This window comes from Phyllostomus hastatus, unplaced genomic scaffold, assembly GCF_019186645.2.
Source record: "Phyllostomus hastatus isolate PE091 unplaced genomic scaffold, TTU_PhHast_1.1 phas_scaffold_78, whole genome shotgun sequence".
In the NCBI taxonomy this organism is placed as follows: domain Eukaryota; kingdom Metazoa; phylum Chordata; class Mammalia; order Chiroptera; family Phyllostomidae; genus Phyllostomus; species Phyllostomus hastatus.
In genome coordinates this window covers 77,432,888-77,448,570 of record NW_025334041.1, presented here as the reverse complement: position 1 = coordinate 77,448,570, position 15,683 = coordinate 77,432,888, and the positions used below count along the sequence as shown (strand labels likewise).

The following is a 15,683-nucleotide window of genomic DNA, read 5'->3' as shown; positions in this document are numbered from 1 at the left end:
GGAGTGAATGAATCAGGACCAAAAGTTTAGCCTTGAGCTAGCCCCATATGGATTTTGAAAACTTCCTATAGTCAACATCAGTGTTTCTCTGCTGAGTCTAAAGTACACACCCAACCCCCACACAGAGGTTTTCTCTCCTGCCTTTCTATTCTGTTTAGAGACTAACTTCCTAATTTCCCAAAATGACAACCATTTTGTGTCACTGCTTCACTAAGAACCTATGTGCCAGGTACTGGACTTAGTGAAACACACACAGGTGAAGAGACTAATCCCATGACATGTACAGTCTAATGGGAGAAACAGATGAAAAACCACCAAGCAAATTAGCTATGCAAGGTCTTTCTCAAGTTTATTAGTATTTTAACAGGAAACTTCTAGAGTTATTATAAATGAATTAAAACAATTCACTAATGCTGATCTCTAGAGTTTGCCTGTGAGTGGAAGGCATACTTAGAAAAGAAGTATGGTTTTGCTGCTCAGATCTGTCTCTGGAGGTCCCTCCTACTGAGGTGTGTGAAAGCCAGGAGCAGCTCCCTCACTGACTCCCCATCAGCATCAGGGAGACACGCAGGCCAGCTACATCTGGCTTCCTCATTCAGCAGAGAAGTTTCTTCCTTGACATGCCAAGGAAGGAGACTGAAAATAGAACTCACTCATGCTACTTGGGGGAACCCCCTCTGTCTGGCAGTTGGTTATAGGTGCTCAGTTTGATTAAAGTCATCAGAGAAGTGTGTTCCCTATTGATTTCGTGACCCATGCAGAGGACTGAAAAGGAGGAATTAGTCCTCAACATTTGCACCCTGTCCCTCACTAGCACAAGAAACCTCAGTTGTCAGAGTTTGAATTCTTCACCACTTCATTAGTGCAGTTTCAGAGCCCATGTCTGGCTCTCCTTTTTGATTTGTCTTATATTTGAATTGTGTCATAAATGGACTTTAAAGTGATGAAAATTTCATGAATGCTAAATGCCACTCAGATATTAAAAGATTTGCAAATGGCAAGTCTATGAAAATTCAGACCTAGCCTATAAAACAAGATATCCTCCCTACACATTCAAATCCCCATCTTACATCCATTCATGGTTTAGATGCTGGGCACTATGCCTTTCTTTAAGAAGTTTACTGTCAAGGGAAAAAGAAGAAGAATCTGTTTCTTGGATACCATTTGCATGCTAGACTTGGGGATAGACATTTTGCACACATTATCTCATCACAATCCTGAATTCGGTATTATTTTCACTATTCTACAGATGAGAACTGAGACTTAATGAGTTTAGGTGAATCGCCAAGGGTTACAAAGTTAGGTATCAGAGCCAAGATATAACTTATCACTGTGGTGTCCATAATTTCATAAATTCTTTGAAGGAAGGAAGACATGGGAGAGGGCTTAAAGGAAGGGTGGGTGGGATTGTGGCCTATTAATTACATTTGCATTTTCATTTTACATAAGAGTGAAATAACACTGATTTCTTTATCAAAGAATCCCTCTCCTCTCACCCTAACTCTTAGTATCCTGAGTCCTTGGAAGACTAAGATGATTCATAGAGCTGGCACTCTGCATTCTCTTAGCTGCTCATGGCCAAATCAATAGGTATGGATGCATATAAACAGGTCTCTGTTGGGTTCTGGAAGGACTATGATTTGGGGGTTCATTTTCCCCAGTGGTCTATGATCCACTCATCTAGGGAAGCTTGGCAATTACATTCTTTGATTCCTGCTATCCTGTGAGAGTAACAGTTATACCATTACTAAATGCAAAGCTTTATTGTATACAAAGAAAACTCCTTCTAGGGGCATTGAACCTAATACAGGGAGATGTGGTCTTCCTCTCACAAACATCCACTACTGCAGAGAGTGCCCACACAGTTAAAATATAATGGTAGTTAACTTGCAATACATACACACATATATACATACATTCAAGTGGAAAACATGATTACATTTTTATTTTACTGTCATATATGCAATTGACAGATGCATCACTAAACAATTTGGGGGTTACTATCAACCTATTCCAATAGTTGTTTTTTTTTAAATCAGTGTTGAAAATTGAGTTTTTCATAAGATTGATAAAAAAATGGAAGCAACAGTAATTAATTAAAGTTCAACTTATTCTGAGTAAACAGAAAAAGAATCAGGCAACAACCTTTAGCCCTACTCCTGCCTTTTACATCAGAGCATGGGAGTCAGGAGGCAGCTACAAGCCAGATACTTTACTCTGAAGTATGTGGGACAGGACTTGGTGCCAACTTGCTCACAGAAGGTTATGCAGGGATTTGTGTAAGGGGTAATGCTGAAGCCAGGCATCAGAAAACTGTGATAATTGCTATTGTGGTTGAGAGAGGGGAGGATTCTATGTGGACTCTGGGGTCAGGAGAGGCATGGCTTGATCTGGGCTGTAGGGGATATTTCAGGACAGGCAAAAGAAGGAAGACTTGGCATGAAGGGGATTATTATGGGGTAATCAAAGAAAATCTTCCCTCAGGACTGGGGCTTAATTACAAGGGAGTAGAGAGGTTGGGACAATAGGAAGAGGAATCTGGGAGCAAGTTTTCAGAAAATATTCAGAAACCAGCAGAGTTTACCAGCAGAAGCTCTGAAACACTGTTTGGATCAGGATTCTTCTTTTCTGTGTGTATATGTGTGTGTGATCTTGCCACATGTTAATTTAATCAGAATATCTTAAGTTCTCTGTGGTTTAGTAAGATCAACAGTCTACTATTTTTTTTTGTCCATCACATCTAATTAACCTTATTTTTGATGTCTTTATGTTAGATGTGACAATGACAGGCAAAGAACATGGGAAACTGGCTTAACTTTCTTTTTCTTTGTACAGGAACTTCCTATGAATTGATCTGCAGTCTGTGCCTGTTTTGCTTTGGTTTCTCTTCTAATGAAGTGGTTTGGTTTAGAATTTTATGTTTTGATATAGAGTGTGTGATTCATCAGAATTAAGCTCAATTGCCTTAATTGTGGATGTTGATCCTATTTTCAGCTCACTACCTGAAAATCCCTGCAAAATTTGTTGTTCCTAAACTCTACTAATAATAGAATTTCATGGATACCTGATAATGCAGATCCTATGCTACAGTTGAAAAAATTTTGATTAATTAAATGATTAGTCAGGTTGAGACACACTGAACTATCCCTGTATTTTCATAACTTGACTGTAATTTAGAAAATGGTCATTTAGAAAATGAAGAGTTTTAAGCACTACTATAGGTATGGTGATTACCAGTGTTAAAGAGGTTTGGTGGAAGGTAGAAGAGAGTAAAGAGGGGGTAAATGCTAATGGAAGGATACTTGACTTTGGGTGGTGAACCCGTAATTCAAAAATCATGTGTAATAGAATTATGCACATAAAACCTGTATAATTTTATTAACCAATGTCACCCCAATAAGTTAAATAAATTTTAAAATGACTATTTCCAGCCTACTCTAGAGCCACTGAATGGAATCTCTGGGTGGCAGGACCAGGCAGCTGCACATGTAACAATTATCTCACACTGACAGTTTTTAGTTTAGAATTACTGAGCCTCAGAGTCTCCTATATACTTTTTCATTTCTAGCCACCATTTATCACCTTTTAACCAATAACCTGCCAGACATTTGACTCACCAATAAGTTGACATTGGTATCCTATCTTTATAGCCCTGCATCATCAGAGATGTGTCTGAGAACAAGATGCTGCTTTCTGACTTTGTGAGTAGACAAGGATGTGCAATTGAGGAACACTCCCACCTGCCACCCAAGGGCTCTGAAGAGCCAGCAATAGAGAATTAAGTCTCACCTAAGACATTCTCTCAGTTTTGGCTATTCACCCTCTTTGACTTATAGCCAACAACTTTGCCTTGTCAAGAGAATCCAGTGAAGTGGGTGAGGTGCACGCAATTTGGGAATGTATACAATGCTAAGATTATAATCTAGGCAAAGCTGAGTTGTGTGTATTTTATTTTGAATTTGTTTTCTACAGGTGGTCTAGAGAGAATACAAGTCACTTAAAATTCCACACAAACCTAGTGAACTTGCAGTGAGATCCCAGGATAGCAAGGGAAAATATCACTGTCAGGATGCAATACGCATTCTCAACCCTCCGCGTTAATAGACACAGTGTACGCTACAGAGAGCAAAGTGTAATTTTAAGAACCTTGTAATTCTTTACAAATTAACACAGCAGATGGTGTTTATGGGAGCCACATAGGGTGGAATATTTGGGACGATGCGAGACATGTGTTCCAGGGTTTTGCCTGCTTTCTACTTAGTTTAGTTTTTAACTGCCATGCTGGAAAAAATGCTATTTGCCTCATAAAGTTTTCACTGGCTCCAACTGTGATCAAATGCCTAAAAGATGGTGCTATTATGGGGCAAATTCCATGTATTTTCAGTGAGAAGGGCTGAAGGGGAGCCCCCAACTCACATAGGCTGGAGGAGGGTCCATGCTTGCCTTCTGGTCGGTTGGTGGTGGTCTCCTGGGCTTGACAAGCTTCGCTCATGGAAAATAAAAGACAAGACAAAGGGGCTAAGAATGAAATTAGCAACTCCAGATGAAGGCTTGCTAGTTTATAAATAGTTAAAATATTTCTTTGGTTATTTTGAGTGTCTAGATAATTAAAAACAAAGTATCACTTTTCTCAGTTTCCTCCCCATGATAATACTGAAAGTGACCCAGACCTGTGTTCTTGCTCACCAGACAGTGCTGGCCTTTAGGAGGGGAGCACATGAGGAAGGAGAAGTGCCAAGATGTGGACTGGGTGGCGGTGATGCTGGAGAGGGCAGGAAGAGGTGGGCCTCGTAGGCTTTGGCAAAGACCAAGAGATGTCAAGTTGATTTGGAAAGGAAGGAAGGCCTTGGTTCTGAACATGCAAGGAGCTCTCTCTTTCAGGGTCCCCCAGGCATGCAGGAAGTGCATAGCACTCCCACACTGTCTAGTTCCTCTTTCCCACTGTGGCCCAGCAAATGTCCTCATTTTCCTTTGTTCTATTGGTGGCAATCAGAAGGATCTCAGCTATTTTCTAGTATGGCCTGCCCGTTTGTCACAGTCAGGGTCCTGACCATCTTTCAGAAGTGCCATTTTACTAAACTCATTTCCTTTTGGGATCTAGAGTCCTCAAGCATATCTACTCCCACCTCCCATTATTTTCAGAGACAGATTTGATAGAAGTCATTTACTGATTTTATGTTTCTTCCCCCAAGTATGTGTGCATCTTAATCCTCTACATGCAATCAAAAGCTTTGGTTTCCATCTTCTTCTGGCTTAGACAAGACTTTGAACATGGACAGAAGAGAATAAGTGTAGAAAGAAGGCAGGCAAAAATATTACTCTATCATTGGCAGAGATACAGCTACCCTTCCACTCCACCTCTGCACAAAAGTAGCCTTGCCCCCAAAGATCCGTATAATGGAATCATGTCAAACAGCCAGAATACTAATTACTTCATTGATTCATATATAATATATACTCACATCTACATATCTATACATATTTCTAATTTGCTTTGCACCAACCTGTTGTAAGTAACCATGCAAGAAACTTCAGAGTTTTAAGAGAATATAATTGCTGGCAACTTCCTGTCTGCTATAGATTGATGTGTCCATCCAGAATTTATATATATATCCCTATGCCCCTGCCCCTTTTCATGTGATGGTATTTGGAGATGGGCCTTTTTGAGATAAGTAGGTTTAAATGAACTGTTAGAATGGGACTTCATGATGGAGCAGTGCCCTTATATGAAGAGACACCTAAGAGCTTGCCTGCTCTTTTTCTACCATGTGAGGATGTGGAGAGAAAGCAGCTGTCTATGAGGCAGAAAGAGAGTTCTCACCACAAACCATACCTTGATCTTAGACTTCCCAGACTCCAGAATTGCTTCCTTTTTTGTGAGATCTATTTTTAGAGACTTGATATGTACCTCAAGTTTTATCTGATACCAGTTTTTCAATCCCAGTAGGGAGAAACTATGCCTCTTTTTCAATAATTTCACCTACAAACCCATAAAATAAATTTCTATTGTCTAAGCCACCCAGTCTATGGGTATTTTGTTAAGAGTCCAAGCTGACTAATACACTGTCCTTAAGCTCCTGTACTTCTCATTGGGAAGAGGGGACATACAGTCATGATAAGCTTTTGAACAGTACAGGATCATAATGATGCATCATATATTTGTACTTTAGCTTTATAGTGTGACATCTGAAATCCACAAAACAATGCAAGATTTATGCATGATATAATTGTTAACTGAGTGGGGATTGCTTATAAAACACCAAATAAATCATGTAGATGGCTACAGAAGTTCTGAGGATGATGGGTCATTTAATTAGGAAATCAAGCCCCTGACATATGCATGGGTGGGGCACGGGAAGGCCAAGGCTTGGGATCCCCACACAGACAGTCTTTCCATAAACTAAGGCAACCCTCTTCCTGAGTGTCTTCTGATTTCTGTGAACTCTCAGCAACATGGACCTAGTTATTGACCCCTTCTGAGATGGTGAAAAGTGCCAGACTCTAGGGATTCTTTAGGTGTTGACAGCTTTAACGGTAGTAACTGAATGGTTTGGGGAATGTGAACTTAAAAATGAAGTGGAAGTTGAAATTTCATTAAATCATTTATTCAGTATAGGTTTATATGTATGTTTGTGTGTAGAAAATCAATGGAAATTTGCACTTTACCTTGGCTACTTTCATCTCAACTGTAAAGATAAAATGGCTTATTTTAGCAGTTTGCTTAGTTCATGGTCTTTCACAGGCTTTAAGGGAATATGTGCTTAATTAACCTTGCCTTTTAGCAATGCTGGAAGAGGGGGACTTTAATGAAAACAATATTCTGTGCAGGGCTGCCTGACAGATGCTCACTGAGGACTACACCTGTGTTGATAAAATAAATCAAGGAGCAAGAATTATAACATTACACAGGTGCCAACCATTTCCTATGGCTTTGATCAGCAAATTGTGAAATAGGTGAGGTTTATTTTTAGGACCCCACATTTTCCAAATTATTCATATCTTTCACACCCACTTCCTATACACTGGTGCCTACTCGGAGCATCCATCCTTTTATTCATGAGCAGCATGCATTCTAGAGATCATTCGATGAAGAAATTCTCAAGGTTAGGGACTAACAACAGGATACAGAGAGAAATAAGATTAGGATTTAGAGCCTGGGAAATAGTTAGTTTTGAGGAAAACCCTGTGGGCAAAACAAAGGCCTGAGATCTCAGAGAGTGCTCTGGGATGTCTACAAGGGACCTGACTGGGGTGTTCCCTTTCTACCACCCTGCCTTCAAAGTATTTTGGTCTGGAATTTAAAGGTCTCTGATTTATTCAGGCCATTTGGTCATAAGTGACCACAATCCAACATGAAGAAACATAAGGAAATTTATTAACTCGTGGCACCAGGAAATCCACTGATAGATACTTATGGCTTCACATTCAACTGGATTCAGGAGCTAATGTGTTTCATTCATTGATTTAATAAAATTTATCAAATGCTTGTCATGTGCTAGGCATAGTTCCAAGCTCTAAAGATATAATGATAAGCAAAACAGAGACTGTACGCTCACTGGGCTTTATTTTACAAGTTAGTATGTAATGGAAATATGAACCAATTTGACTCCAAAACACTGACTTTCCTTTTCTCCTTCCATATTTCCTCCCTCCCTCCTATGCTTCTCTTTCTGTGGGATCTATTTCTAGGGCTCCATAAGTACCTCAAGGTTTATCTGATACCAGTTAATCAATCCCAGCAGGGAGAAACTATGCCTTTCAATACTTTTACCTACAAACCTATAGCTGAATCTCATTGATTTGGATGCCATCATGGGTTTATCCCTTGGCCAGAAACCCTTAGTTGAGTCAGAGGGAAACATTAGAAGATTTTCTAAAAGAACAGAGATTTCTTGGAAAGGGAAAACAAGTAGTAACACACCTGATGTCCCCAAGCCAGCCCTCTTTGCCCATGGTCCAATGTGTGTGCTCATATCGCTGTGTTCGCAGGTAGGTTCTGGGACTCTCATCAATAACCTCATCCTGATATCCTTACCTGTACATTGAAAAATTTTTCCTTCAGCATTGACAAGTTCTGGCAGAGAAATTTCAGTATACATTTTGCCCTGATACTTTGTGACCAGTTTTTCCCTTTCTACCTTTGCCTCCTTCATCCCCACAGTTCAGGAAACTGGGTAGTGATGTGGTCCAAGTACCCTGATCGTGGGTTTGATTTGTGGCCACTACTGAACTTTCGTCCATTTTAAAGAGATATTGCCAATTTCTTTTCCAAGAGAAATGTCCACAGCTAGTGAAAAGAAAATATTTAGCAAGGCCCACATTGTCAGACTGTGATTTACAGAAAATATAAAAGTATTATGAAATGGTCAAGGTTCCATAAACAGTGGTGCTATGGGTAATAAGAGTATGATTTCTATATGCAGGGTTTGGCGGTAAATGGGCAACCCCCCAAATGTAATAGAGTGATTGCTGTATCAATAGATGTTTTTTTCTCCTCCCTTCTGTTGTCTAAATCATAGATTTAAATGACAGGAAAATGTGCTGGCAAGAGAGGGCAGAGAACAGAATTGCTTTCTGCCATTCTGATGATTTTGACTTACTTCTTTCAAATGACAACAGTTTGAAGGCTGAGCATTTAATTAGCTCTCCACACCTTCAATATATTAGGGCTTCAGCTCTCCAATATTTTGAAGATTTCTCATACATTCCATCAAGTTTGCAGGAAACTTTGAGCAGAAAGGAAAAGGGTGATAGACATCTGCCTTCTTACAGCCATTTCACTTATGTTGTTAATATTGTGCTCTGGAACCAACACAGCCTCAGGTCTGATGGAAGCCCTGAGATGGTAGGTTTATATTTCCAGCATCCCTGTGAGTGACCATTTGTAGTGAATTGTGTGTTCAGGGTGATGAGGAGCTGACACGGGGAATGACCTTTAAAGAAATATTCAGTCAATTTCAGAAATTTATAATTTCTTACTTTTCTGTTCCATAAATTAGGGAGTTGATATCAGTTGTGCAATGTTCAGCAGCATGCATCTTCAGTATTTCAGAAGGGGTGATGGGTATTAATATAGTTTAAAAAATTGAAAAATAAGAAAAAGGAAGCTCTTCATCCAAAGTAGAGGGGTTTTATTTCCCAAAGAGGGAGAGGATGGTATTATAAAAAAGTGTTGAACAAAAATAATATTTTCCTGAATACTAATTGTGAAAATCAAAATTTCTATTAATGGCCTCAATTCTTTTGTGTGAGATTAAACTGAAAATATGAAAGTCTATTTGACAGCATCTGATTCTGATTGCTCTGGAAAACTGGACTTAAATTTAGAGCCAGAGGGTGAGAAAATAAAGGATCCCCTATAAAACTGCAAATCAGGAGCCCTGGCTGGGTAGTTCAGTTGATTGCAGCATTGTCCTGTACGTACACCTAAAGGTTGTGGGTTTGACCCTTGGTCAGGGCACATGCCTAGTTTTGTGTTCGATCCCTGGTCAGGTCATGTATGGGAGGCAACAGACAATGTTTCTGTCTCATCCATAAATAAATAAATAAGTAAATAAATTCTTGGATGAGGATTAAAAAAAAACCCCTCCAAGTCAGGAAATACATTCCCCCTCATCAATCTGAGCTGTGGGTCTACCCCAAATGTGTTTTGTAAAATAGTGCTCAAAGACTAAAACAAATAAAGTTTAATAAACATGCTCTTCCCTAGCATAGCAGATGGCAACTAGAAAGCCGCCTGAAGCAATGTGAGAGAGCACTCCTGTCTGTCTTCTTTTTCTTATTTCTAATAGCAATATTTATTAAATGGCCATCTCTATTGCAGACTTTTTCTTTGCAGAGAAAGATAAAGAAGGCAAGTGGGGAGCAGGTCCCAGAAAGCACGCAAGGTCTATGGACAAAATGTGACAAAGAAAATATACTTCAGATTTTTTTCATGGCCTTTAGAAAGAAACACATGGCACTATAAAATCACAAAATCCTAGAATTTTAGAGGTGGGGGATGGCTTAGATATGGAACGGGAAAAGCTTTGGACTGTTAGACGTCTGAAGATCCTGGTCAGACACTAGTTGGAATAAAGGGGAGAGAAAGGAGAGCAAAATAACAGAGTTACCTCTTCCAGAGTTAGGTACTGTGCTAAATGTTAGAGATCTTATCTCTCTCTCTCTCTTTTTAAATTTGTTAATTGATTTTAGAGAGAGAGGGAGAGAAAGGGACACATTCATGTGAGAGTGAAACATCGATTGGTTGCCTCCCATAATAGGTGCCCTGACCAGGGATCAAACCTACGACCTAGGTGTGTTCTCTGACTGGGAATTGAACCTCCAACCTTTTGGTGTGTGGGCAATGCTCCCACCAACCAAGCTGCACTGGCCAGGGCCAAATGTAATCTATTATTTTATTTATTTATTTTTTTATTGTTGTTCAATTACAGTTGTCCCCATTTTTCCCCTATGACTCTGCCTTGCTCCCCCCACATTCAATCCTCCCTACATTGTCCTTGTCCATGGGTCCTTTATACATGTTCCTTGACTTGACCTTTCCCCTTCTTTCCCCTGTTACAGATGATATCTATTTTAGTGTTCACAATAATCCCCCAAAGAAAGCATTCATCCACATTTCAGAGATGAGAAAACCCCGACTGACTGCCAGTTCCCAGGTCTTTGGCAGTACCCTGAGAGCTTCCCTGTGATAAGGGAAGTGTGATAGTGTGTTCTTGATGTGTTTTCAGATGCTCACACTTCCCCATTCTGTTACTCATCCCTGCCCCCCCCCCCCTTCGACTGATGGACTGATGATAAGTCTTTGGTCTGTAGAACTTGCTGGGTCACTTAGGCAGTTATTGGCAGAGAGCAGTTACCACTGGTTTCATTTCCTCCTCTTCATCAAAGGCAGGGAGTAAGAGCATGACTGATGTAAAATCAAACTTCTGTTTTATTATTAGGTGATGATGTCAAAATGAAGACTTAGGTGTCCTCTCACTACAGAGTGTTAAACTATTTTTAGCTTATAGAGCTTGTAGCATCAGGGAGGGAGAACTAAGTGAGGCTTCTTTTCAATTCCCTGGGAACTAAAATTTGCTCAAGATAATCGAATCCCTAGTTATTTAACAAATATATCCCAGAACCTGTGTAAAAGGCATTCATCTAGAGTTCCTGCTCCTTGCTAAAACTCTTAGAAATATCTCAGACTAGTTGGTTATCTATTTAAAATGAGCTGTCTGAAACATTTCTTCCTTAAAGAGAAATAACTTTTTCTTTAAAAATTCTAGTTTTGGGAAATATTTTCATACATTACTGCCTAAGTGGAGAGACCAGAGAGGTCCAGGTGATCCAAAAATAGTTTCCATGTAGCTTCCAAATCAATTGTTTTCTTTTTCTTTTCCACTGCAGACATACTTTCCTAATTACCCTGAATACTGTTAATGCCTTTTGTTGTTTCCAGCACATTGGCATCATGATTGATTGCCCTGCTAGGCTAGTGAAGAAGACAGGGCATATATTACATTACCCACAGTGCTTATGAGAAAACTCAGACATAAAAAAAAGGCAAATTATTAACCCAAGATCATGGAGCCTAATAATGGAGGCTGACACTAGGAGGCAAGACTTTTTTTTCCCCTCTCACTCAGTGATTGGCTTTCTGTCCAATTTAAGCTGATAATTTCAAGGTATTTCCACATGTGCACATAACAGACCATAGGAAAATATGAAGTGATGACTTGCTAGTCCCCATTAGACTATGTAAGTCTAAGCTTTGGGAGCTCCTACCATTATTCCTGTACATATTCCTTATTTAAAAAAATCAGAGCTGACAAAGGGACAGTGAATTCATGACTTCAACTAGTGCCACAAATTTCCTAAATTCTATTCCTTGCTTTACCATTTCCCAGCTTCTCTAAACAGCGAATCCAAATTATCTACATTTTTTAAAAAGCTGCCTTCAGCCTCTGACATGGAAGCTGGAGAAACCCAGGACTGCAAATAGGACACAAACAGTATTCTGACAACATAATGGCATGGCATGCTAATATCATCAGACATCCTCTGAGCTGACAGATCACAGTATAGTTGGAAATCACACTATAAACAGGTTCTTGTAAAAGTAACTTGTTTCAACAACTAGTCAAATTGATCCATTTGCTTCTTGGAGAAAAGGCTGGCCCATCCCACTCCCTGTTCTCCTAGAACCCACATTTTTCTTTCTTCTCTTGATGCTTTTCTTTGTGCCAACCCACCCTCCTTGCAAGAATCTCCTTCTTTCCCATTTAAATTTTATCCAGGATTTAAACTCTACCTATTTTTTTCCAAAATCAATAAAATAAAAAATTTAAAAATAAATAAATAAACCTAATTTATAGTTATTGCTTTTTCAAAGTAAATTTTTATCACTGTTATAAATGGCAAGGACTTAGGAATCTGTGGTTTTCAGATGATCATGGCCCAGACCTACCCAAAGCACCCTGTGCTTTGATGGTAGATGTATGTCCCATGTGCAAGGAGGAAACCAAAGAGAAAAGAAACAGGTGCCCCACTGGGGCATACCTGAACATGAAAAGACAGGGCACTGAGGTCACACTTAATATGTAACCAGTTTTTCTCAAAAGATAAAGCAGCACATTGTCGTCAGCTGTCAGAGGGGAAAGGCAGGGGAGGACTGGATGAAAGAAGGTGAGGGAGTTAGCCAGAGAACAAATATGCATAACCCATTGACACATACAGCAGTGTGGTGATGGCCAGAGCAAGGGAGGTGGGTCTGGATGGAGTTGGGCAAGGCAGGGGATGGGGGGCATCTGTAATAGTGTCAACAATAAAAGTAAACTTAAAAAATAAGAAACATACTGTTCATCTCTGTATATTTTTATTTTCTTGGAGCTATTTGTGTGCTGATATTTCAAAAGTATAAAATGTTAGCCACTTAATTTTAAGCTCTTTCTACTTATAAACTTCAAGTGTAAGAACTACAAAAGGATTATGGAAATTTGTAGGATTTTAGGTGATTAAAAACATACACACATGTTTTGGCTTTTTAATAAAAACTGTATGATTACACAGTAGACATTTGTTCTGAAAAAAATGGTTAATTAATCAAGTTGCAGAAAAGGGTGACTGCTTTAGATCTCGCTCTATGTAGATCTGATGGGTATGTGTAGATCATCCGTCGGATGTGTCCAGGATTTTCACAGGAAGAGAACATTTAAAAATCTGTTGGATAGTGTATCTGTGGATACCCAAAACATGTTAGCATATTAGGCACAATTTATGACGTGGGATCCCATTTCATCGTGTACACAAATTACTACAGGGACCTTCTGAATTTCAGAGACTTAGGGTAGCCCAAGAATGAGGGCAACTGCCAGTAGGACAGTGCTTAAATACATCTGTATGGTGTTCGACTGAAGTTTAGATAATTGAATAAGTTTGACAAAGCTTTTGCAAACATTTTTTCTCTTAAAAGGAAGATATGCCATTTGTAAAGATACCTGGAGCTTTTTATCCTTGGGGATTTGCTGTCATTTTAAAAAGATAATGGAGATTCTATTTTTGCTTGGTTTCAATTGTTTTACTATAGCCATGAAAAAAAGAAAAAGAAAAAGAAACTATTTAGTGAAACTTCAAACTTCTAAGTGAATAACTTACTAGGGCGATTTTTGGGGGGATGTGTTGTGGGGGACACTTTACCCCTGCCTGTTAAAATCATAAGGGAAGTTTCCTCCTGACTTCAAACGGTGGGTTCCTTATTGTTAAGGTTAGCACTCCACTGCATGACAGATAAAGATTAGAAATGCTGTATTTTCTAGTAAATCATCTCTTCTGATTTTGTTACACAAGTTACATATGGCCTATGAAACATTGGTGTAAAATTCTGAATTATAATCAATTACCTTATTTTTTTCTACTTTAGTTTTTACCATCTCAATCTTATCTTCTATTCAGAAGATTTGTGCTTACATAGTAGAGAAGCATACAGCATAGTATTTTAAAGCAAAGCTAAAACATCCTTGTTGTGTTTACTTAATCGCTAAATGTCTGCAGAAGACAAGAAAACAGGTTTGCATGGAGCTGAATAAGCATATGTGTAACCATCCTGAGGATGTATTGATTTTCATCAATTTTAATTTTTATCTTACAGAAAACCAAGTTTAGAGACCAAATCATATTAGCAGGATATTGTAAAGAATCTTTTAAAATATTGCTTGGACTCTGCAGCTCAAGTGTGTTTCTGATATATTTTTAAACATTACTGTCACTAATATTGAATTTTCTTAATAAGAAATTATTTTTCTTTTTTTTATAGACTGGAAGGAAGGAAAAAGGAGATCCTCTAAACATAGCGATTGATAAAATGACTAAGAAAACAAGAGATCTAAGAAGACAGGTACTGTATTTATTTATTCATTCCTTTGTTCATTTGTTTGTTTGTTTTAAATGCATAGTATTTAGAGGTGCTTTCCAAGAAGGTTGTTTTTCCAGGCTGCCTTTTTAGAGTTGACTTCAGGTTGCTATTCTTTATAATGTCTACAAATACACAGAAGCATTTAATCAAAAATGTAGTCTGCTGAGCAGACAGATGTGACAGCTGCAAGGGGTGTGATGATGAAAATCACCTCTGAGCAGGTAGCCTGTTCACTGCCCAGACCCAATCTTCCCAGGTAGAAAGAGACCTGATGAATTCACTACCATCTGCATTTGGTTTTCGGTTTTTTTCAGATCCAGATTTGCAAAGAACTAGTCTCTCATTTCTGCTTTTTCGTACTTAAACTTAAAGGCATTCAATGAATAAACATGAAGGCTAATAGTTAATGAGAAATACAACTCTTAATCTGATGGACTAATTAAGGTCTCTGACCCAGTGCGTTCCATTGGGGACATAAATCTACGTCAGATGGTTGTTTGGGAAGCAGGGAACCATAGCAAGGAATGTCAGTTGGATGATTTAAACAGTTAATAGAATCATTAGTGTGATGGGTCCTTTTTTTTTTTTTTTGTATGGGGGATCTCTGACCAGGGCTTCTTTTCATCTTAAAAGTGTTATATGAACACTGGTATATTTTGTCCCTTACCCCTTACAATATGTTTCCATGATGAGCTTCACTTTTTTTGATAGTGTTCTTTGTTTAGAAGATATAATACTATCCATTGTTACCATAAAATTCCCTTCCTGATTTCTGCCTGAGAGGCATCCTATCTCCTACTGGTAGCTTTTGCATATATCCATCTCATTCATTAAGTGCTGATTGTGTTAGTGATCTGGAACCAAGCTCTGCCCTCCAGCAGCACCTAGTGTACTTGCTGCAACTGGAAAGGCTGCATGGGCAGGGCTGAATCTAACACTTGCCCCTGCCCTATGTCAAGTACAGACCAGATTAGTAATGTGCCTGGGCAAGAATGGCCAAGGAATATTTGAGAAATGGATGCAATGGGAGGAAGATACCAGTTCTTATTACTTCTGGGTAGCTTCTGGGCTCTCTGGGTTATCACACACTTGAAATAATGCCCTCTAGAAGATATCAAAATTAGTTCTGGGATAAGAAAAGTTCAGTTTGACAAGCCTTCTTGGGAAAAGCATTTCTTTCTTAGTTTACCTTGAAGTAAGGGAGAATAAAATATTGTGTTTTTAGGCATTTGTAAATAACGTCAAATAAACATATGGCCAGGTCTGCCTCTCCTTGTCCCCTTAGACC

General features: G+C 38.9%; 1 protein-coding gene across 4 annotated transcripts in view; it reads left to right on the top strand.

Annotated features, from left to right (window-relative positions):
* Positions 1–15,683, top strand: part of CTNNA2 (catenin alpha 2) — a 1,104,880-nt gene that overhangs the window by 815,382 nt on the left and 273,815 nt on the right. For all 4 annotated transcript variants that reach the window (XM_045827749.1, XM_045827747.1, XM_045827750.1 and 1 more), the window contains exon 8: positions 14,297–14,377. In XM_045827749.1, the coding sequence (XP_045683705.1) occupies positions 14,297–14,377 (81 nt within the window). The remainder of the gene's footprint in view (positions 1–14,296; positions 14,378–15,683) is intronic.